Raw genomic sequence first — 24,706 nt, 5'->3', positions numbered from 1 at the left:
CAGTGATTGCATTGGTGGTGTCAGGCTGGTTGGTCCTGGGCATTTCGGTACCGGCAGGCCTGTCAGAGCAGTGACTGCCCCCAAGGAGGTTTAATGAAGCAAATTCTGCTGGATGCTTTGGAAGCTACTTTTGAGGCATGGCTGTTGAAAGGGAAGCAAGTAGCAATAATTTTGCAAATCATTTCTTCCTACGAGGACTCTGGGATGGGAATAAATACACGCATACATTGATGGGTTTATATATACACATATGTTTATACATATATGCAAAAACCCAGCTTCCCAGATGTACTTCTAGGTGATCAGTGGAACATGTTCAAGACAAACATTTGGAAAAACATTATCCCAGTGCCACGTTTTCAACTCTATCAAATCTGCCACCTTTGTTGTGTTTACTACGCTACTCTGTGTTTGTAGAGAAAGGAAGTGGCATGCAATTAGGTGCAGAATTTCTGGTGGAGAATATCGTAGCGTCACTGTAGGTCTTTATGTATTCCATGTCTCAAACAGTAGCCAGTCTTCACATCTTACTTAAGGGTCCCATATTGTCTTCAAACTTTCCTTAGTTTCTTTGTTGTATTGTCACAAAAGCATTAAAAAAAGAAAGGAATAAGATTCATGGCAATTTTAAATTGTTTATGAGACATTGAATTGGGCATGACTAAATGGGAAATGACAGGACCCTCGATGGAGAGTATCACTTTCGCTTGTGTTTTGTCACTCTTGTGTTTCTTGTCAAACTCTGGAGTGATCATTCCCGTTGTTTAGGGTGCAAAGCATGGATGGTGATCTTAAGCGGATATTTACAAATATGTATCTAGTCCAGAAATTTTCACAGTGATGCTACTGTATAACTGCTTTCCAGGGAGTCTTAAGATTTCAACGTCCAATTAAGTCTGAAACTAAGAAAGAAAATTTTTAAAAAAAGGAAGACATATGTCATACCTATTGCTGCCATTCTTGCTGTGCAAATCCTTTGGGTTGGGTTTGGTTTAGGGAAAATTAATACATGGAAAAGAAAGATTGTTCTTTCCTAATATTTTTTTCTGCAACTCTTTTATGTAAAACATGCCAGCCTGTGCACTTCCGATTTAACTTTACTGTGGATCCATCTTCCTCACCAAACGGATTGTAATTTTCTGAACCAACCTTTCCACTTGAGGCTAATCCTTTTGGGAAGAGGTAATTTTCCTGTTTATCTTAATTGACGTGTTCCCTAAATTTCAATCTCTACATTAACTTGACCTTAATTATGTGGCCTCATTGATAAAATGAAGGTTACCCAGGCTAGCTCCATGCATGATTAATATTTTTTCCTGTGTTTGTAACGATTAAAAATCTGAAACCTCTTCCCAGTCTTTATCTTTAATCATTTCTAAAAATTAGTGTAAAGAACATGTATGGTGTTTGTTGGTGCTTGTTTAGGTTCCTAAAAAATTAGTATTATGTGAGTTACTTTGATGTAAATCTGTGTATTTCTTTGTCTCTCTGTAAGAAAATGATGCTTTGATACTGTAAATGACAGACTGCTTCTGCTTTTTTATTTTAATTTTATTTTTTACATTATCTTTCTCCAGTAAATCACACATTGCATAGAGTAATAGGTTGTTGAAAGTCTTCTAGCACTGTCTGGACTTAGCAAACGCTGGTGTGTGAAGCAGAATAAAACCATCACAATGGGGGAAAAAATAGTAAATTAGACTAGTTTAATGTATAGCCAAGTTCCTGCTTAGAAAGGACAAGATGCACAACTTGAACCTAAAACTGATGTTCAGACAGACTGGGATAATCTTAAATTTTGAGCCAGTGAGTCATAGCTTATAATCAATATTTTTTGAATAAGATAAAAACACTTCTAATTTGAGTTATGGGTTACTACTGACTTTAACTTACGGCAAAGAGTAAATACTTAAAATTCATGTATTGGAAATTAGTTCTCACAGCCACAGAAGGTTGAGCAGTCTTGTATGTAGGAGAGGACTTCATGCTCCAGGCGTTTTTGTCCTGTACAATTAAGTTGTTAGAAAGAGACTACAGTACTTTGGGAAATTCTAGCACTGCCGTTGTTATCAGTAACATTCACAGCTGGTTTGTAGTAAAATGCAAGTCACTCTAGTCTGTGAATAAATATCTTTCTGACTGCACAGGATGATAATTGCTCTGCCTGCACTTTCTTTGGCACCTACTTATCTCAGGTGAAATGATTGATAAAAATATTTTTGTACTGATGTTGAACACTTCTAAATTATATAATGATTTTTGTATTATTTCACATTTACTCTAAAGAAAGTTCATGCTAAATTGAGTTTCACTGCTGTCAGTATCTATTAATCAGAATAGGAAAAGTATGGTGTGTTTCCCACCTTTCTGCTCAAGATTGATTTTTTTAAAGTAAGACTTCCTCTTTCTTTTTTGGAGCGATGCGGAGACTTACGTACGAGGATATTGAGTAACTGGCTTCAAACAGAAGACAAATTCACTAAAGTGAAAATGATTGTGATAGTTCTCTAATTTCCCCCACAGTGTATGTAAAACTGACTTTTAAAGTGTTTAGTGGATAATGGATCATGTAAGGTCAGTACTAGCCATAGCTGTTATGGCTATTATTTTCTCCTTTCATGGGAGGGTGCTCAGCAAAATGAGATTGTCACGCTCTTTTTTTTTTGAGAGGACAGCGACAGACAGTTAAAAGCCTCTTCATGTAAGGATGTTATTTCATAAAGACACCAGCACTGGATTATCCCCTTCACTTTAAACTTCTGCCAGCTTGTACAAAGAGATAAAACAAAATAGCCCCAATCCCAGGGGTGGAGAAGTGCTGGCCGGATCTGCCCATGTCCACAGCTTTCATTTTGATTAGTCACATGTGAGGAAAATTCACTTAGGCTGAGAGGTAAATTTAATACCAGTTATGCCCATGCTGTTCATATCACAACCATTTTCACATGATGCCACTTAATTCCCTAAGAAGCAGAAAGGTAAATCGGTGGCTGGCCAGCTAAGGTGTCATAATGCATTAGGACCAGGGCTCGCTGCAGGGGATAATGGTTCTGATTGCTGTTGACTCATGTCTCCACCAACTGCCTCATGTAAAATAAGTGACATTTAAAAGGCATCAAGATGTGAGAAGAGGTAAAAAAAAAAAGAAGATGAAGAAGAAGAAAAAGCAGAGAAGCAGAGTACTAAACTTGCCACTTGAACATAAAGTCCCTTTTTCACCCTAAGTGGTATAAAAATGATAACTCGACATGCCATAGGTGACCTGCACTGCGCTTTGAACTTCCTGTCTTGTGTTTTTAGAGAAAATCTGTAAAATTGCTTCTGGGAACTGCTCCAACATGTTATCATTTATTTCCCATTTAATTTTTTTTTACTTTTATTTTTTTGCCCTTGGATATCAGTCTATTCATCTTATAAAAAGCTTACGGCTGAATCAAGTTAGGCAATGGTATACAACAAGAGGCAGCCTAGTCTCTGAAGGCCCATTTAAGTCTATTTTTATAAAGAGAATCAAATTCCAGTTTACAGTAAGCATATGCTTCAGTTGACATCTGTTTCTAAGACTTGGATGCTTTGTTTGCATAACAGGCACCAATAAATGGCCTTGTTTTAAGTCTGCTCACTCAGTTGTATTTGGGTTGTTCAGCTGGGGATTTGAGTTGCAGCTGATCCCCTACCGCTCATAGCAGATACGAAAGGGAAGGAAAATATCTGAGAAACCCAGTCTTATTTATTAATGCGGATTTCAACGTTCTCAATGAGCCACTTTCCTTTTGTTACATGACTACTGAATTCTTGTTTGCCCAAGCACGGAAGTGTTTCAAAGTATCAAATCAAAGATAATAAAAAGTTTGTTTGGGTTTTTTTTCTTTTTTATATGTTTTATTTAATAGCATTTGTATCTTTCTCAACTGACAGAGCCTGGTATTATGAAGAACATGTAATGCTGGGAGTTAAATGGATGATACGTGTAAGAAATGCATTTGTTTTGGCAACGTATAATTACATAGTATAGTAATTTTTTAAAATATTATGTTTTATTTAAGTGTCCATGCCCTACTAATGATGCAGCCTAAAATATTTTGTAAATAAAATTTAATTCTGTCTGCTTTCTTGGGAAAACAAATTCTGGACTTCTCGAGGAAAAACACAGAAGTATATATGCTGCTCCTCTAGCCTGTAATATGTAAGCCTCTCCCTGTGAGGCGGTGCGTTCCATTGCAATTCTATGATATTTCTCTTATGTCTATCATAATGATTTAAATACATTTCTATGAAAGTTAGGAAATGCCTGCAAAGAGGCGAAAAATGTGTTGGAGGTATCACAACTGTGTAATTACTTTGCTTAATAACTGCTGTAGATTTTTTAAAGCAATAATATCAGCACTGATTCCTTTTTAGTATTTTGAACTCCCTTCCCCCTTCCCCCCCAAATTATTGTAAAGTGCTTTCTAGTAGTGTACAGAATATGTAACATATTTCAAGTGGATTTACTTATCAACTTTTTCTAGTGGTACCAACAGCAGTAGTGTGAAATATATCTACTCCATTTACTCTTATCCATTGCACCTACTTTCTTTTTCCCTTTAATTTTTATATATGGTAAAAATTTCATTGAAGAGAGATTTTAGATGACAGGACTGTAATTTTAAACCCAATAGAAGAGGTGTAAGCAATTTGAGCTTAGCTGAAGCATAATCTTAGGTTGTCAAGAAGAAACCCATTCTCCCTATGCTAATCAATCAGTATATCAACCGACCAATCATCTCCTCAGCTTAGCATATATCCTAAGGTTTGATATATCTATTAACTGCCCATCATGCAGCTGGTCTCCGGTTGATGAGATTCCCCCTATCTTGGCATTTGGAGGCAGACAACTGAGCTATCACAGCCTCAGATAAATACTAAAGTGGAGATTTCAATCCTGCTTCTGATAGCAAAGACAATCCAAGAATATAGAACATATTTTCAGAAAAGAACACATAGAGAATTACATTTTCAGGAGTGTGTTATATGTGAAAATTGCACATATTTCATGATCTCTTCTTCCTCCACCCCCCACCCTTCCCCAGAAGTAACAGGAAATTACTCTTTATTGTAACTCAAACTCTTAACAGGAAAAGAGAACAGAAAGGAAGTGCTAAAATTTGTTGTTGATTGGTAATTACTATAATGGTGATGACAACTTCTTTTTTAAAAAGTGATTTTCCTTATTATTACACTGTTTTTACTTTATTGATGGAGAGCTAAATGAACATAATGTCACAGCACATTTAATCCTTAAGGAAAAAGTTTGAATTTCAGAAGATTATACACCTGCCTCTCTGTTTTTAAAGCCTGAGCTCAAAACCCATTAAGTAAAAACAAAATCTGGGTATTGAAGAGTCTACCTGCTAATATGGGAGTTTGGCATGCAGCTTTAACATAGTGTTTTAAGATCTCTCTGTGCAAGAAGTGCCGCAGAAACCAATGACTTGCCATGCTGGCCTTGCCGTTAGTAAAAAATCTACCTCAGAGATTGAAGTGGCTAGGTTAGATACTGTCAAGCCTTGCTACTCTGTAGGGAGATTCCTAGGGTCGCCCAAGGGTCTGCGGTCATCACGGAATGGAGCACACAGGGGGAAAGTCTTTTACTCAAATTGCAGTGCCAGAAGATGAGGCAAGGCCCAATTTCTGTGCTGGTGTACGACTGAGAAATTCCTGAAGTCAGGGAACGTGTGCTCACTTTAATTGAGAATTTGATCACCTTTCCTTTAAGACCTCCCAATGATAAACCTAAACATGTTGTTATGAGTTTAGCTCATAGGTTCTTTCATGTTTTCATTTAATTAAATTAGGTGTAATGATTTGCTTTGGTTTTGTTCCTTTGTTTTTGAGACTCAATCCACTGAATGTTCCAAAAGATATTCTTTCAACAATGAAAAACGGCCTAAGTGCCTAAGCTGTATGTCTTGGTCGAAGCACATTAATCTTGACCTAAGAGCACTTCTGTGTCAGGGTGCGAAAGAGTAAGTGTTTATACAGCTCTACAATGTTTTTCAGTGGAATTCTTGTAGCACCTGTGTTGCTCTTTTGCATTATTTATGCCTTGTGAAATAAGAATGTGGTCAGTTAGGTCATAGTTTATTACAGTAACGTGGGAAATGTGAAAGTAATCAGGGAAAATTGGTTATTAATATTTCAGGCCACTTTGGAAACTAAATTCTACTCTTAACATTTTTGTATCCTCCCTTAACATAACCCACTGAAACACTGATTTCCTGGGAAGGATACCCTTGGATTTGACTCTACAAAGTGAATCAAAGCAGTATTAGAAGCATATCCTAACATAATAAAGGCTATTTGGTCTTTCAGAAAGATGACCACCCATGTTTCATATCCAAGGCTGGTGCATTACCTGGGTTACACTGGCATAATACCACATAATACCAGCTGGCCTATTGTGCTCATGAAAAGTGCCGGATCAACAGCTATGGTTCTTGAAACCTGTTCAGTCAAAAACCAGTCATGAGCAATGGTAGTGTAAGTTCTCTTGTATTGCTCTATGAACATATGTCAAACCTGACCTGGAAGGATCTAAAGATCTTTATGCTTATTTAACCTTTGGCCTTTCAGGAAAAAAAAACCCACAAACAACTTTAAATATTTTTCCCTCACTATACATGGTAGCATTTGCCTTAACTCTTAAAATCTACATTCATATGGATGTCTGAGAGTGACTCATCCTTGTGCAGCTCTCTCGCATAACAAACTCATTACAAATCTGATCCCACGTGAAAGATGAAAACAGTGTTTAGCAATGTAGGGAGACATGGAGCACCACATTGTTGGCAGGAGTGTAGACTTTTAAAAACTGCACGTTTAGCACCAGTTGAAAATACCCAAGGAGAGAAAAATCAAGGCTCAGTGAATAAGGTGACCTAATGATTGCATTTCAATATGTCCCCTTTTGCCAGTATATGAAGTTGCAAGTATCTCCTGGCAGCACAGAGAAGATGCTTTTGTAATAATGTGGTAGAATGGCAGAGTTGGGTAAAGGAGAAAAACACTGAATGAGAAGCTACTAGGACAAAAAGGTATCGTCTTTGTTTAATTAATTTAATGAAGGGGAAAAAAACCCGCATGGGAAATCCAAGCTCCAGACACCACCTCAGAACACAATCAAAATCCCCCAAATAAATTCCGCTTTATTTATCTCTCTTGCTACATAAGGGTCTTCTGTATCAGATATTTGAGGAAGATAAACAACATTAGTAGCTAGGGCTAATCTACAGGTTTGTTACCTTTTCTACTTGTGAAGTATCTGTAAAAAACAAAACAAAACCCCAAAACAACCCATAAACCCCATAAAAAACCCCCACAAAACCCCCTCAAACCAACTAGTTTCCTCATTTCATCTATAAACAAAAGTGAAATGAAAATATTGGAATTGACTAGATAGAGATACAAGGCTACAGCTGAGATATGCTTAATTATATCTATAAGCTATTGTGAATACTGAAAAAAAGCAGTTAGTTAATTGAATGATCCAGCTATTTGTCTGGATGTGATTCTTTAAAATCCTTCATTCTGTATAGCTTTTTGTTTGCGAAGCAAATAAATATGCATGCGCTTAAAATTTATTGTTACATATTTAAATGACACTGTTCAAATATCATCGAATATTCTTTTTCTACACTTCCCAGAATGAGTGCTCATTTAAATCAGATATTATGAAAACCGGATGACTAATCCTAAATTCAGGTGTACTACCACTCAGGCTAGGCAGATTGCTAGTTGATCATGCTAAGATGCTCCCTTATCCATTATTGGATCTGAAAAAGAGGAGGATTAAGAATTATCTGACTTCTCAGTTAATGTGCAAATCATCTAAAAGCTCAGCTTAGAAAGGTCTTAGAAAGCCGAACAGCACAAAAATAATAATGTCTTCAGAATTTTTAATAATGTAAGTGTGCCATATCACATTTTTAGAGTGAAAATAGTTTCATGGTTTATATCTCAGGTGGACTTTTATCTCTCCCGTCCTTGTTTTGTTAAATTTATATATGAAAGTCCTATGACTCTATTTTTAATTTCTAAAAAAATTATTGGAATTAGAAGTTGTCATTTGGGACAAACTCACACTACTGAAACTTAGTAAAAATTATATTACTTTCAGGCAATAGTAGAAAATAATTTGATATGTATCTTTGGAAATGATCATTAATATTAATCTACTTTTAACAAAACATGAAGGAGGGAAAGAAAAGTCTGTCTCAGGAAATGTATTTGTATAATATATCTACGATCTTTGCAGGTGGGTTTTTTTCTGTGATACTTATTTCTAGTATCTTTCTCTGCTCATGGTTGTGGTGAAAAAACCCTTCATTGACAAGATTGAAATATTATTTTTCTATATTTTCAAGGGACAGGAGAGTCTCTGAACCAGAAGGCATGTCTTAATGTTTCATCTTTGCATTTTTAGGTTAGTTCTGCTGTTTGCTATGGCAATATTTGTTTTATCATTTCTATCATTCCAATATGTATACTTGCCTTTCAAAATCTGTGAAAAGTATTTAAAAAGAAAAGAGAAAATGCTAGTATTTCAAAACCCTATTATAATGCATTTTCAAATATGTCAGACACATCTTTGTTAAAATTAAACCAAGGATTGGTTTTGAGCGAATAGCCCTATATCCTTACAGATGCTGTGGATGGATGCATCTAAGCTGCTTATTATATTGATGGGTTTTGCTGCTCTGCAGCAAATGAAAACAGGCAGCTGCTTCCTCCATCAAAGCAAAAAGCAGCCTGAGTTTTTATTAAACGAGTGTTCATTTCTTCTATTGCCAAAATTCTTACACAAAACAAAAGAGCAGTTTTAGCACATTATTGCTTAACTAGACATGAACAACTGACAGCAAGTGATAAGCCTGTCTGCTTTTCACAACTGGTAATCATTTTTGGAATAGATGTTTTAATATAGTTGAATATAAAATTTTGTAATTTACATCTACAATGGTACATAAATTTATAGATCCAGTTTTTTGCAGGAGAATGAAGGCTATAATCACAAAAGGTTTGTTCCAGTGTTGTTTAATTTTTAATAACTATTTGAAAACTAGGTAAAAAAAAAACACACACACAACACAATCAAATTCATTCATTTGGAAAAAGGATGTTAAAGACAATCATACAAGTAGATTTCTACAGTTTGCTGATTTTTCTTATGGAAGAGAGATGCGTGCATTTACAGCTTTGACTTGTTTCTGTATTTCCACATCAGTTCCACCGAGCCTCTTAAGTTTGTGCTCTAAAAGAAATTTGCAGATTGCAGACCATCATGTTTTTTTCCTCCTAGTCATGAATAATAATGAGAATGAAAGTGAGAGATACAGTGCTGAGGCCATTTTGCCTAGGCTGAAGATCTCAGCCGGTGCTTATACATATTTTTCAATGATCTGAATATCATGAATTCCGCTTTAGATTGAAGGAGCGACAAGAGTTTCTGTGAAATGTATGTGCATAAGGAAAAATGGTGAGATGTGTTTCTCTTTATATCTTCTATTTCTTCTCATGTTCTTGTACCTTTTCAAACTCACTTATAGCATTCCTGCTGTGGAAAAGTAAGCTAGCCATTCTCCCTGCCTCAAATTGCTCCTCTTCACTGGACTTAAAAGATGGTTTGCCGTGTGCAAAAGTCAGCTGCAGTGAGGCATGGAGTGTAAGGTGCCACGGTAAATACTTTTCTTTTTACAGACCGTGTCCATTTATCACTGAGGTTGCCCCACTTGCAAATATACTTGGGGCAAATTTCTGAATGCAGAGCCTCAGATTAGACAACTGGACATTCAAAACAGGTTAGCTCTTACGTTGACGCTCAAGGTGGTTAAATGTCCAGAAGGGCACAGTACTCTGTAGCTGTTCTCCTTCTGAAAATCTGCTCTCAAATTAAATGTTGTGGGAAAATAATTTTACAATTCCAGGCACACATCGGCAACTGACTTGATGACAGTGACCCATCCTTTACCTGCTTTTGCTCTAGATGGGGGTACACTAACTTGAGGATGCAAGTTTGAAAAGAAGGGGTTTGTGTACTGCAAACAGAGTGCAATGACAAGATTTTCAGTGATTTTTTTTCCTTACCAAGCAATTCCCTCTATTTCTTCATTTTACTAAAGTGACCAGACTTGTCTTTAGATTATTATGAAAGTTATTTTCTATGGAAGGTTTCCAATCTTCTATAAACGCATTTTCTGGCAGATAAAAATTGAGTATCTGTGGTAATAGTGCCTTATTACATGTGTTTATGTTTTTTAGATTCAGTACTCCTTAGGTGGGATCTTAGGTAACCTGGATTACTGATTATCCTTTCATCTGTGTCATATTTTGCATGCTGTGTGAACTGAATGAAAACAAGATCTTTACTTCCTGACTATACTAAGCAATATTTTTTTTATAAAATTATATTGAAAAGAGGCTTGAGATATGGAGTTCGAAGAAAGTTGAGAGATAGAAGTGGGTTTTTTAGAGCTATCCATGCAAACTAGATAACTGTAGCAGTACAATTAATTGCAAGTGGTCTTTACTCGAACAGTTACTCAAACCTGAATCACGTTACGTGTAACAAGTAAGGTGTATTTAGTAGGCATACACTGTGCATCCACTCTGTACTTAGTCTGAACTGTGATATTCATGACTTCGTGTTTCTATTTTGACTTGGAAGTGAGTTTTAACGCTTCCCTGACAGAAGGATTCATAATGTTGGTTAGACCCCCACTTTGAAATTCACTCTGAATTACTGTGGTGTTGAATCTTGATTTTGACCTTCTCGCTTACTTCTCCAGGACCCTCCAGCAGGTTTACTGTGCTCCTTGGTGTGCACCGTGGTCATGATCCACACAAAAACTAAGCAGGATAAAATCATCCAATTTACCTTCCTTTGTAACATAAATACAAGGCATAGTCAATAGAAAATATGGTTTGATGCTGTAAAATTAGGATTGTAATGATGCTCCAGTAAGATCACATTTTAAATCTCTACAGTAATTTCTTGTTAAACTCATGGAATAGTTTGTTTGTTGGGGGGGGGGGGGGGGGGTCCATCTGCTCTACAGTCTCTTAGCAGAGGAGATGGGGAGTAGTTGCCTGTCCATATAGGTGCTTAATTGAACACCTCTGCACAGTCCATTGTGATGCCAAACATTTTTCTGCCCTCCACCAACAATGCACCTTGGTGTCAGGAAGGATAAAAAATACATTTTCTTAGGGTCAGAAATTCCTCATTGCTCATTGCAAATGTTGTTACTTCTTTTGAGACATTATTCGTCTCTTTGCCCATAATGGCTTTTTTCTTTTTGCTTTGGTGAGTTTTAAAGCAAATAAGATTTCATGTAGTCAAGAATTAGGACAGAGTAGAAAAAAAAGATCTTTTTGTATATTCATCTGAGGAAAAAGACTGACTTTTCAATGTTAAATTGTCTTTGCTTTTGGGAGTGAAAATAGGATTTGTGGAAATTTTGCTTGAAACTTCAGTAGGAATGCAGGAAAACAGTGCAAATAAAAAGCAAAATATGAATTTTGAGATCAGATGTCTGTACATGTGGCCATGTGAAGTACTAGAGAAACATGATAAAACTTTCCATTTGGCTTAGCTTGGAAAGGAACCTCTTAATCTCCTAGCATGAGTGAAGCAGGTATAGGACAGCTTTATACCTCCTACTCAGAGCTTCAGGGGACGATTCACGTGTCATCTACGGTTGCCCTTTTTTTTTCCCTGTGTGTCATGCTGACAGGCAGGAGAGCAGAGTTCCACTAATCTTGCACTATCCCAGTTAAGGTAATTCTTCTATCTGTGGAGCAGTGCAGAGCATAATAGCTCCAATAATTAAAAGTCTTCTTTAAAAGACACCTCTCCAGATTCTCAGTACTCTATCCTGGGAATTTTTTTAAAACATGCTGTTCTTTAAGAACTTACCATCAGATTGCAATCTTTGTTATCCAATTATGTGACAGCACACTTTAAAATATGTGGTAAAAAGCCACAGGGGAGAAACGATAATTTCTTTTTTTTTTTTTAAAATGCTGGATAGTTTTATTTCTTACACAAAAATTTCTGTAATATCATACAGGATGCAGCATTTTTAGATTCAATGTGGAAGAAACACACATTTTTAGTTGTTTTGGACTAGTGGAGCTCCACCTGATGGTTAAAACTAAAGATCCTCAGACAGTTCCTTGCACATGATTTTGTCCACGTGGGTGGAAGGTTGCTTTAAAGAACTGTTGTGCCATGGCTAGTGCAGAAGGACTTGACACTTTCCATTAGCAAGCACTTTGAGAGTTAAGAAAAACGACTTAATAAACCAAGTTATATCTTCTTAGCATTACTGTGATTTCTGTTAGCATTGTTCCTCTATAGGGAAAGCTTTGGTGTCTTTTTTGGCTATGTCATCCTTCAGGGTGTTTCCTTGGCCTTCCCATCATTTCATCCGGTATGATTAAGTAACTTAATCTGTCTCTATCTCCTAGTTTTGTTCCTAATGTGCAAAATCAGGACAATAGATATTCATGATGTCATCAAGTTCTTGTGAGGTACGCTGCATTACTGCAGCGAGGTCTTATGATATAGTCATAAATGGTGCAGAAATGCCTGTGTTGTGTGTGTCTCTGCATATATAGCATTTCTTCATCCATCATCACGCTATTTAGTGGTAGTGTTCTTCAACCCCTACTACTGTACCAAGTCTCATGAAGCTGTCTGAAAGTGGGCATCACGGCTCTTATGGCACATTTGTAGTGGATCTCCTGCTCCCTCCTAACGGTGAAAGGATACCTGCCAAGAGCTGAAATGCGGACAGGCGTTGCTCTGTGAGCACTGCCTCTCCCCCATGTCTTCCGTGCCAAATCAACAGGCCTTCCTGAGTCTCTCCTTTCAACACCAACACAACCTAATTTTTTTATTTGTTTCAATAGGGATTCCACTATTTTCTGGCAACTAGTCTGTTTTCACATTGTAGTTACCAAGGTGATAAGGAGTTTTAAAACCTCCAGTAAATGTCACAAACTGTGTTTTTGCAAAAAGAAACTCTTGTTTCTCTCCATGTTTAGACCCCTCTGTCTAGCACTTGTAGTATATTTATAACCTCTTAAATACAAGCACCGTTTGGGGGGCCTTCTGATATCTTTTTGCCTATACATGTGTAAATAATTGTCACATGTAAGTAATTGCACATGCAAATAGGTACCCATCCAATGTTCGGTATTTATAATCAAATTTATAATGGAAAATGAGAATAATTTTAAATATGAAAGAATTATTTTAAGTGTGTTCACGGGCAACTTAATCCATATCCATATGTATGTGTTTGCTGGAAATAAATTATGCTTTTCACAACCTAGCAGTAGTTGTTAACTCATAGGAATTGCTGAACTCCTGCGTTACAGCTGTATATTTTCTAACAGAAGCAGAACTATCTCACACTTGCAACTTCGAAATGTAGGTCATTGTGTTGGTGAATGTAGGTCAGAGTGAAGGGGAAGAAGACAGAATGCAAACTCTTCCACATGGATCTTTAAGCTTATCCCTGTTTTGAAGGCAAAGAGGCTTACCTACCTGTTCGAGCACGAGAAGCTTTTCCTTTTACTAAAATTAACACTGGTATTCTGGCTTCTTGGCTTAGCTGGAAGCACAGTGCACTTCCACACTTGAGACCTGCACTCGTGAAAGACCTCCTGATTCCTGCTTCTTTAGGTGCCAGCCACTCTGTATCCTTGTGGAGGTAATACTTCCTCCCCTATGAGGGAAAGGAACAAGGAGGTGACGTGTTTGGATCGCTGGCATCCGCCTAAAGAAGAGCATTGTCTTTCCAGAGGTGCTTTACCCTTCTCTCAGCACGGAGCTATCTGATACTCCTGCAGTTTCAGCCAGTATCAACATTGTAATGGTAGCAGGGGAAAGAACAGTGACCCCTCATAAAAGATTTAGTGACACCATTCAAAGCGCCCTTTCAATAATAACCGTAGAAAAGTGAGAGACGTTTGACTGAGAGTACTGAAAACTCAGATGTTGAAGGATTTTGCTATAACTGACAAGTATTTTTAAAATGTGCTCAGGCTAAAAGTTTTCTATTAAAGGGTTTGGGGTTTTTTTGTGTTTGTGGGTGTGGGGGTTTTTTTGTAATGTGAGATATAAGTATTATAAACGCTATTAAATTAGCCGTGTCTTCGCTAAATATTAAAAAAGCACTTTTATTGCTTGAGTATACACCAGTCACTGCAAACTGAAACATTCTTTATATTATACACAAAAATATTTAAACAGTTATTATATTTATTGCAAAATCTGTCATTTTAGCATATTTCAACGCTCAAAAGCATTGAAATGCTCAAAAGGGAGAGGGAAAATCCTGTACAGTTCTTAGTGTATGTTTCACTGAAGAATGGGTAGTCGTGTGTGAATGTTTTATTTTAACCCTTAGCAAGTCTGAGCAAAATAGCAAATTCACAACTGCCTAGTCAGCCTAAACTGTCGTAACCAGAACAAATGCCAGCATGGCTCTAGTGTTTCTGTCATAAACATGAATCACTGGGTTATTCATTTTACCTGTGTTATCCAAAAGTTAGCTATAGGCAAAGTTCTGGAGAAATCCTGCCTAAGCTTTTCCTTGATCTGCAGGTAAACAACACATTCATGCATTTTCATTATTTATCAATGTGAGATAATGTGTAGTTTAGAATACTTACTGGACGGAAAAGAAAGGTTCCTAGTGAAACTGCTTTGGAAGGGGGTTGGATCCAATGATCTCTGGAGGTCCCTTCCAACCCCTACGATTCTGTCAATTATATATTTGATGGTTACAATCAGGGTCTAAGTGATTTGAAAGGAAGACAGTTTTTTCTCCCAAACCTCTGCTTCTATCAAATACGTGGTGACGTCTCAAGAGTAAAAAATTATGAGGAGTGGTCTAAAGTATGCTCAGACATAGTAAGCTGCATGGAATTCCCTTTGCCTGTCTGGAAGTATCTAAAGGATGCTCCCATGTGTCTGTTTCTAAGTGCACTGAAGCAGTTGGAGCAGTTGGAGTGTCCTTAATCCATAATATTAAGTTTCTGTCACATTAATTCATAATGTTGCATGTTGCAATGGGGAGGACAACCCTGGTTTCTACCTGTGGGTCAATATATAAGCATATATATTTTCATTCATTGCTGAGCAACAGCAGATGGAAAACACATCCAACTGTAATTTGGCTGCATGTGTCTTTGAATCACCTTCCCTTAACTTTGGGACTCTAACTTGGGTGCCTGACTACAAGTGTGCTTTCCGCAGGCTCCCTCCAGAAATGGAGACTGGTGCCTGCAGGAGAGCGCGTGAGCCACACAGCGTCTCTGTGGGTCACGGCACCGGAGTTAGAGGTTCAGGTGGGGTGGGAAATTGGTCTGATGAAAGAGCAAGTGTCATGTGTAAATGGTGTTGAAGGGGTAAATCTGCACAAATGCCTCCAAATACTTGCCAAGGTTGACAATGACCAGTGTAAGGTTTACAGTGGAAGCTTATAATGTCATGAATAATACAGAGTAGGTGAAAAAAATGTGACAGCTTCTGTCTGTTTCCATGTGAGGGCCTCAAATGAAAATGCCAGGTAGGCAAGTACAAACCAAGAGGAGGTGTTCCTTTATACAGCGTGGTAAAACTGCGGCACTTCCTGCCATGGGAGGTTGCAGCTGTGGAAAGCTTACTGCAGTCCACGGAACAACTAGAGAAATCCCATGGTGACTCTTAAACAGAACTTAACCATTTGTGCCTTCTCTCCTTCTCAGGAACTTCTTGAGCCACAACTAGAAATAATGTTGCATTATTCCCTGGACCTGTATTTGTCCTTAGCATTGCATCACTGGTCCGTGCCCCTTACAGTCAGGCTGGTGCCTGACCTAACAAATAGAGCTAAATATGATGAAACTAAGAAGAAATGAAATGACGGTAGAGCACAGCTGACGAAAAAGTAGTGGGCTCCTGTCCACTCTTAGGCAAGGCAAGGTGAGCCTTGCATCTGGCCTGGTACAAGCTGTTTGATGTCCCCGTGAATGCCCAGATCTCAGAAGTTTTACAGAATTATGTTTTATACAACTTTTAAAATCTTGACAGTTGTGTGTATCTTTATAGATATATAAAGATATATAAAATGTTTATAGATATATAAAGATACACACAAGATGTATGCTTGTGTGTGTGTTGGAATGAAAGCTATGAAATATTCTGTTACAATGCTTAAATAAGAAGTCTTCTATTAAAAATATTTGTTTCTTTATTTCATGGTATTATTATGGCAAATTTAGAAAATTAAACCATTTGTAGAGGTCTACAAGTGGTCATTTGTATTCAAATGTTATATTTGGAGGAAAAAAAATATTTTCTAAAGTGGAAAATGTCTTTGTTTTATAGGTCTCTGGCCATCTGAAGAAGTACTGGCTTACTACTGCCTAAAGCACAGTGAAATATTCAGGTACAGAGTTAAACATAAAAAGATATTTTCCAATCTGTTAGTTTTATTGTATCTGCATGGTAAAGATTGCTATGATTTAAGTCTTCAGATTAAATTTAAAATGTTCAAGGTGAAAGCATGTTGCTCTTAACAAAGAATTCTGAGCTGCCTTTGGGTACTAATATTGCACAGCAAGCTTTCTGCTATATGTCAAAGACTTTTGATTTCCACTCAAGGCGTTTTATTTCACTTTGATTTTTGGGAAACAAAAGTGAAGCTCCAATCGATCAGTACTGATTGTGAAGGTCAGGAAAAATAAAAGACATTCTTTAAACTGACATCTGTTGCAAAAGCAAGCAAAATATTACCTGATAAAATACACAGTAATACTGCATACAGCGATGAAGGAATTTGCACCTGTATTTAAGTGTGGTGAAACAATTCTGAGACATCCTGCGCTTTTGGTTTTGTTTTTCCACATTTTTTGAACTTGCAGAAGACAGTTCTCAAGGATCCAATAGGAAGCCCTAAAAATAAAATCCATCCTGAATCCTATGTCTTTCCCCTTGAGTATACAGGGCTTTGCACTTGGAAATCCTTGAAGTTTTATTGTACAGAGGATGAACGGGGTGCGGGAAAAGCATTTGGAGACATAAACTGTGTGGTGAGGGTGCGAGGCTGACACCAAGTAAACCAGCTTGGAGTATACAGCATCCCTCAGTCTATATACAGATGGGGTTAGTAAAATAGGGAAGACCAAGCTGCAAGTCCCTGTCCCTTGTACCAAAGCTGAAAGCGTTGTCAGCCCTGAGCTGGTTCCTGCAGCTTGCTCAGACCCCTATCTGAAATCAAAGACCCGGCACCAAAGTATGCTCTGGTTCGTAAAACCCATTTCTACTCCCTCTGCCATCTGAGCAAAGCCCACACCACAAGAGGTGGCAGCTACCACAACTCAGCCCCTCGTCCCTGCTCCTTCCCCCAGGGTTAGCTGGGCACCGCATTGTGTGGCTTCTGTTGCTGTGGTTGTGTCGTCCCTGTAGCATTTTGCCGTCCAGCCCCATGCTGTGGCTCGTACGCTCTGCTTGTTCTTAGAGGCTCTCCACAGCAAACCTCCCTGCGCTGCTCACTAGAAGGGCATTTTCCTAGTCTGGATATGCAATCCTGGGCACTCGGAGGCAGCGATCGGTCAAACATCCACGGAGGAACCAGGGAGTGTCACATCCTGATTTCTCAGGATTATGCCCACTCAACAGTGTGCTCAGGGTAGTGATTCTTATTTTAATACTCCCTGATAAATCTCACTAAATATTGCCTGAGAGACAGATATGACTTTGCTAATGAGGGTGCTCTGCGCTGAAAGAAGTTATTTAGATGCATAAATTCATGTATGTATGTGCTCATGTATTTATGTACCTACAAACTTGGTTCAAATGCACAAAAACCTCCACACTTGATATTTTCTATGTTTTTTTCCACAAGCATGATGCTTATAGATGATTAAAGTGCTCCGTGAATCTGATATATATATAACACCGTACATATATACTGCTAATATATATATGACATGTGGTTTAGAAAAATAAAAACTTATGTGAATAATCATTCTATTTAAACCACAACTGCAAATTTCCCACATCTGTTTTATATTCTCACTGAGTTTATGTACAGCTTGTTCCTCCAAACTACGTCCATCTTTTGTCTCATTTCCATTAAAGAGGACAACTAGACTTTTTTCAGATAAAATTTGTGGAGTCTAGGAAAAATAACTCAGTCCCATCCAGACAGCAAGCGTTAGGGTACAGTCCTACAGCCTCGTCTGCTGGCCTCAGTGAACAAAATACCAGCATCTGTATACTGATACTGATAGGGCTTCCTAGATGCTCTGTTGTCGAGCGGGCAGAGAGGTAGTACTTTCACATAAAACCAGACTTTCAAATGTCGACGTTTTGGGGAAGAAGAAAAGGTGCACACAAGAAAAAAAAAACCTGAAATTCCGTTTTCTGCCTGTCAGAAATGTCACAATGGGAACGTTTCTGCCAGCTGTAACAGTTGCCGCAGATTTCGCTATAAAGCAGCATCTTCCTACACTGAGGCTGTGCCTTGCCCTAGATGCCGCTTCACGCAGTTTCGGCGCGGGGTCAGCATCCCTCCCTCCTCCCCTCCTGGGGCAGGCCATGGCTCTGGAAGAGATTCTTTATGGCTCCCCCTGCAAGTTCCCATCCGGCACGCTCTCTGCGCCAAATTATTTTTCACATGCACGTCTTAATAACGGCGCAGTATGGTCTAAGTTAAAAGCAGCCTTTTAGACCATGCATTCAGCCCTCTGCTCGGGCCCAGCGTAGGCTCTTGACACTAACTTCGTTTAGTTTTCTGTGGCTTAACTGTTTGCTGTTCCCATCGTTGTTCATAACAGCATTGTTTGTAGGTCACTTGCAGTTTTAAGTGCTAATTGAAGGATCGGATTTCTTCATGTGTAATTGTTTTGTGGTACACGGCTTGTTTTAAAACTTCTCCCTTTTTAATATAAAAAGGCTTTTAAGCATATCTGTGTGGGGAGATATATAAATAATATTAATTTCTCCATTTACTTCTCTAACTGTTTTTGCAAGAATGAATGTGGATTAACATTGTTATCCTTTCCTAACAATTATCTTTCGCTACTCTAGCTAGTTTAGTTCTAAAAGACAGAGCCATTGACAAGGGAAAAAAGGGAACCTTCTCAGATTTTTCAGCTCAGCGGTGGTAATGTTGCACTGAACACTAATGAGGGAACCCCCACTGATTTGCCTGCTTTGTGACTTTTCTATTTCATAATTATTTTTAAAACGCAAAACGACATGAGGTAGCCTAGTCATGTCTCTACAACTTCCTGGTAGCTCAGTTCTTACTGCAGATGGCAATTTGTTCTTGTAACATATATGTCTCTCTGACCATTTTCATCTAATTTGTATGGGTTCTACCATTTCCTTTCTCTCTTTCAGGGACCTTGCTGTGTGTGAGCTAGGGGGTGGCATGACATGCTTGGCTGGGCTCATGGTAGGTCTTTTCTCAATTCCAATCCCATTCAGAGGAAGAAACAAAAGGAAAAATGTTCCAGTGCCTCCAACTGCTGGGTCAGAGAACTGTCAACAGCCTCAGCTGCGGTCAAGCTGCAGAGTCTTGAGAGACCTTCTAGATTGACTTGCTTTCGTATCATATTGATTTTATGGTTGCCTCGATGAGCAGAAACATTTTACCTCCGTGTAGTCAATATCTCTTGTTGTGACATTCCAGGCCACGTACGGTCTGTCTTTCATTGCCATAGCCGAAGCATTTATTTTTTTTTTTTCAGATTATAGTCCCATTTGCTAAGATACAGGAATAGCCTGGCGAATCACAGTTGGAGCACCATGATATAGCTGCTAATGTTTTGCCTGCATTATTACACCAACAAACATGATCCAGAGCTCTCGGTAATTAGATTCTTTTGAATTAGATTGGCCATTCAGGAGAGTCGTTCACCATTCTCTGGGTTCTGAGTCATGTATTCAGGAGATATTATGTAGCAGTGCAGTGCATTAGACAAGTTTTTATGTCTCTACAAATAAAAGCATATTGTTACACTGATTGGCATTTGACAAACCTGTCGCTCTTATACAATGTGTCGAGGTTACAGCCCAATGTGCGAGCATGTCAAAGCTCACAAAAAAATTACCCTTACAAAGCCATCTGCCTGCAATGCAAAGTTATATGAAGGGCATCAGGCAGTCAGACAGAAGCAAGCTGAAAGGCAGAGTGACAGCCTTGTATGATGGCTCTACTAGATAAACAGAAGCCCGCAAATGAAAGCCTCTCAGAATACCATCATCCGCTGTCACAATGCAATTACGGAACAGAATGATAGCAAGATAGAGGCTCCCGCAAATGGAATGATAAAAGTATTGACTGATTTGATTGAATGATTAAAATAATGCAGACATAAAATGAAAAAAGATTGAAGATTGTTACAGAGAAATAGGTGAGGAAGCATGATACTGAAGGCTTGTCACTCCTGTCTTCACTTCCACACAGACAAGCATATTTGCTCATTGTTTGCTGTGCTCTTTTTTTCAGGTTGCTATTTCTGCAGATGTCAAAGAAGTTCTGTTAACTGATGGAAATGAAAAGGCCATCAAAAGTATCCTTATTCAGATAGAAAACTGGTTTGTTGTGCTCGTTCCTTTTTACTGGCTGAGTAACAATCGATATAAAGACAGACAGCATGGGGTATATTAAGAAAAAGTCCCCACATAAGTAATTAAAAAATAGATGCAGAATATCTTGAGCAGAGCTACGGCTTGCCCTGCAATAAATACCACATTTTCTTCTTTAATTAAAAATGTACTTGTTGGTATAGAGCAAGTACAGTAGTAAATATTTGTCTTACGGTCGAGGGCTGAAAGATTCCTTGTGCGTGTGCTGCACGTTCCAGGAGGTGTAGCAGTGAATCAAATCATTAGCTCCCCTTCACATATTCCTTTTACTGCAGAACTAGGCGGGTTTTATTACTTTTTATTTTATTTTCAGGTACTGGCCTCCTAAAACATACCCAGTATTTTTACATTACCATAGCTCTTCCAACGTACATTGAAATGCGTGGTTTCATTGTTGCTGCTAAGTTATAACTGCCTACAAATTACCCATTTAGTGTGCTTAATCAATTATCGATTTATCATTGTTTCTCTTGATGTAAGGTGGCAAAAAGCCTCTGTCCCTTGCAGAAAGTATTTTATTATATTTCTTACGTTGGAATAAATTGCTATTATGCACTTCTAATATGAACACATAGTTCAGAAAATTGAACTGGACTTTGACTAAGCAAGAGAATGAGTGAGCATAATTTGTGGCCACATTAAATATCAGCACAGAACGAGAACACATATATACAGTGAATACTAATAGCCCTTAGAAATCGAGAGGGGGAAAAAGGAAGATATCTATTTGCTTTTGTTCCTTCGTAATCTTTCCATTTGCATTTTAAGGGAGGCTGAGGTTGGTGGGTTGGGTTTTTTTTTTTTGGCCACTACATCATCAGAATTACTTAGATTTGAGTTTTGTATGTATTTGATAGCTAACATTATGAGCACTTAGTGAAAAAAATAAGTTAAACCAATTTGTGATTTTAAAAAATTGCAGTTGCTGATGACTGTTAAAACAGGGCACATTGCAGTGCAATAATATTAGCTACTGCCTTTAAAAAAGACTGTCTCAGAGGTAACTGAGGTAACTGTAATTGCCTACAACACTTTAACAGTTTCATGGAAGAATTTCAGTCCTACATCATATCTTTTAAAACTTGGAGGAAGCCTTATAGAAGTCTCCATTTTCTTGAAAATGCAAGTTCCCAGTTGTGTTCCAGGGATTCTTATTTTGTTACATTCCAGTTTGTTATACTCATGTCTTCAGGAGGAAGTATTCATTATTCTGTGTGTTTTAATCAGCATCTCCCCTTCCAATCTTTCTTCTATGTCAGTGTGAAGATAAAAAATGTGGGAGAAGAAAAGTGTTCCAAAAACTTGCCTAACAAAACAAACTGATGTTTTATAGAAACGTAGGTATTTAACAAAAGGTCATTTTACCCACGGAAAGCTTCAGGTGAGCTCAGTAATCGTCAAGTCAGCAAATATCTTGCATAGCAGATTCCATAAACATACCTGAACTTTTTTGAAATTTAGAAGTCTTCTGTAGCAAGGAAAATTGGCCAGTGCTAAAAGTATTCACTCAGGCTTTGGAATTAAACAAGTTTAAAGTGCTTTTATTCCTGAAAAAGATACTGATAATGTCATCTAATTAACACACCTTAGTTTTTTCACAATATGTTTTAGAAATATCTTTTATTTCCAAAAGTCTTGCAAGAAGTCTTCATCTGTATTCACTCAGTGAATCCCTTTCAGAGAAGCGATTGGTGGAAGGCTCTAACAGGAATTTATTTTTTCTTTTTTAACATTTGGTGCTCTGAAGGCTCAGCATTCAAAGTGCTTTTATTGTGTTGGATTTTACAATGGGCTTAATATTAGCAGGGTGCCAAAGTGCAGCAGACTAAGAACTTTACAGTGTAGGTGGAATTTATTCTTGAAAGTGCACATAATAAAATTTATGTTGCATTTTATGTGTTTTATGGACTTCAGTAGTAATTTTATGATCTGTCTTATGGTAATTTTCTTTTGCATTCTTTTCTGTAGTGACTAGCTGTAACAGAAGTTTAGGCTAAATTTAGATCTGTTTCAGCCACACCAGACTCACTGAAAACTGTAAGAATTTTTAGTGTAATTGGAAACAGCATTTGGCCCCAAGTGCCACAGACTACAGATGATGTATTTCTGCTAATTTTTATCATTGCTGATGGTATTTTTTAATTTAGCATACCAAATTAAATTAATGTGGGATAAACTACTGTTTTCTTTTCTAGATTCCGCTCTTCAGGAATAGTTAATGCCTAGTATTATGCTTTTTATGTAGGTATTATAGATTAAAATAATCTTGTTTAAAAATTACTGTTTACATCTTGCCTTTAAATTTCTCAGGAAGCTTAAATTACATGCCAGTCATACTATAATATCCAAAAATTACTTTCCAAAAAGTAAAAGTGGTTGTCAACAAAAAAGAAAAAAAAAATCACTGTCAGAAGCCAGGAAATCACCAAGCAAGCCTGCTAATTATTCTTAATGGGCAAGATGAGCACATTAAGAAACAAATGAATACATCAGTGAAATGTAATTGAAAATCGACCTGGCAATAGTGCATTGCATCTGAGAATCTGCCTTTGTATTATTATCATCATCATAATTATTGTTGTTTTTGTTGTTGTTATCGCTATTCAGTGAACGTAACTAACAGCCTGGCTTTGTGAAGTCTCAGGCTTTTGAGGATTTGATTTTTCTTTTAATTTTTGACATTCTTTGTATTATTCTCAGTTTCATATTGCTACATGAAGCACTCGCGCTGTGTGTTTTCAATACCTATATTAGGATATGTTATTGAAATGTTGCAATTTATAACAATTTGCAAATATGCTAATTTCAAATCATAGCTGTCATTTTAACCATTTTGCTGTGAAAAATATAGCTACATTTTATAGTAATCAATGGGCTTGTGCATGAGGTATGTGGAGTTTTATTAAGGATATTGTGAATTGAGTTACTAGTCCGTTAAAAAGACTTCACTCTGACTCACTTGTTTGGCTTATCATGGGCAGATTTTAATTGATTAACAGATCATTTATAAAATCAATAAAATAAAGACAAAGGTTATTGCTTCTGCAGCATCGTTCAGAACTTCATTGTTGGTTTAGTGTCTCTTTTCAAAGTTCTTTCAGGATCATTTAAATAAGGTATTACAAAGGAAAAAAATATATATTTCAAGTGTATAATAAAGATATACATAGGCAAAGTTATCAAATTCACCCCCATCAAAATTGGTGACTTTGGGTGATAGGCATTCAGATACAAATATTCCAACTGAGGTAATATCAATAGCATAATTGGTAATGGACAGAAAATTCTTGCACCAGAACACTGGAAGCATCTATACTCGTTTCACATGTCCACATCCAAGGATGAGGTTTGTTTTTAGTTAAAATTGTCTCCTATTTCAGAGAGGCCTTGTACTCTCTGCCTTAGCTCTGTTTCACACCACGCGCTAGTGACTTGAACTACTGCCTGAAAGCATCAATAATACAAAACATTGTTGCAGTGCACTATAGTGGGCATTAAAATATAGTGTATGGATCTTTCGACAGTCCTGGGAAATTTAGGTTAGAAAGGTCATGTTCAGCCAGAATGCCTGAAGACACGGGCTCATAAATTATTTAAAAAAGCTACTGTTAACATGTTTACAACAATTATTAGTAGTTTTTCTCAGTTATATAATTTAGGTGCAGCGTAGCTGATTTATTAACAGCGTTACTTCTGCCTCTATTTAAAAGTAGCTGCTTTGCTAGTGGAATTATTTACACCTTCCTTTTGCTTCAGAGGTATAGATCATTCATTACTACATCTCATTGCATATTGTGGAAGAGATTTAAAAGGCACGTCCAAACTGCAGAGATTTGTTTGAATCAGTTTTCTGTCATTCCATTTCTAGTTCTTTGGTGTCACGAAATACCAGTTGTCTTTTCCTTTCCATTGTTTGAATAGAGGCTTTCCTACAATAACTTTTCTCTAATAGCCAACTGTGTTAGGAAGGCCAATTATGTGATTTCAGCAAAGCAAATAACAAGATATATC

The 24,706-nt window shown here is 37.4% G+C and overlaps 1 protein-coding gene across 1 annotated transcript in view; it reads left to right on the top strand.

Annotated features, from left to right (window-relative positions):
• CAMKMT (calmodulin-lysine N-methyltransferase) overlaps positions 1–24,706 on the top strand; it is a gene marked incomplete at both ends in the record, with an annotated part of 217,233 nt that overhangs the window by 158,739 nt on the left and 33,788 nt on the right. The window contains 3 exons of the mRNA XM_084261475.1: positions 16,424–16,484; positions 19,445–19,499; positions 20,556–20,619. Of these exons, the coding sequence (XP_084117601.1) occupies positions 16,424–16,484; positions 19,445–19,499; positions 20,556–20,619 (180 nt within the window). The remainder of the gene's footprint in view (positions 1–16,423; positions 16,485–19,444; positions 19,500–20,555; positions 20,620–24,706) is intronic.

The sequence above is a fragment of the Gallinula chloropus genome (genome assembly GCF_964237585.1).
Source record: "Gallinula chloropus genome assembly, chromosome: 3".
NCBI lineage: Eukaryota > Metazoa > Chordata > Aves > Gruiformes > Rallidae > Gallinula > Gallinula chloropus.
This window is presented reverse-complemented; position numbering and strand designations above follow the sequence as displayed.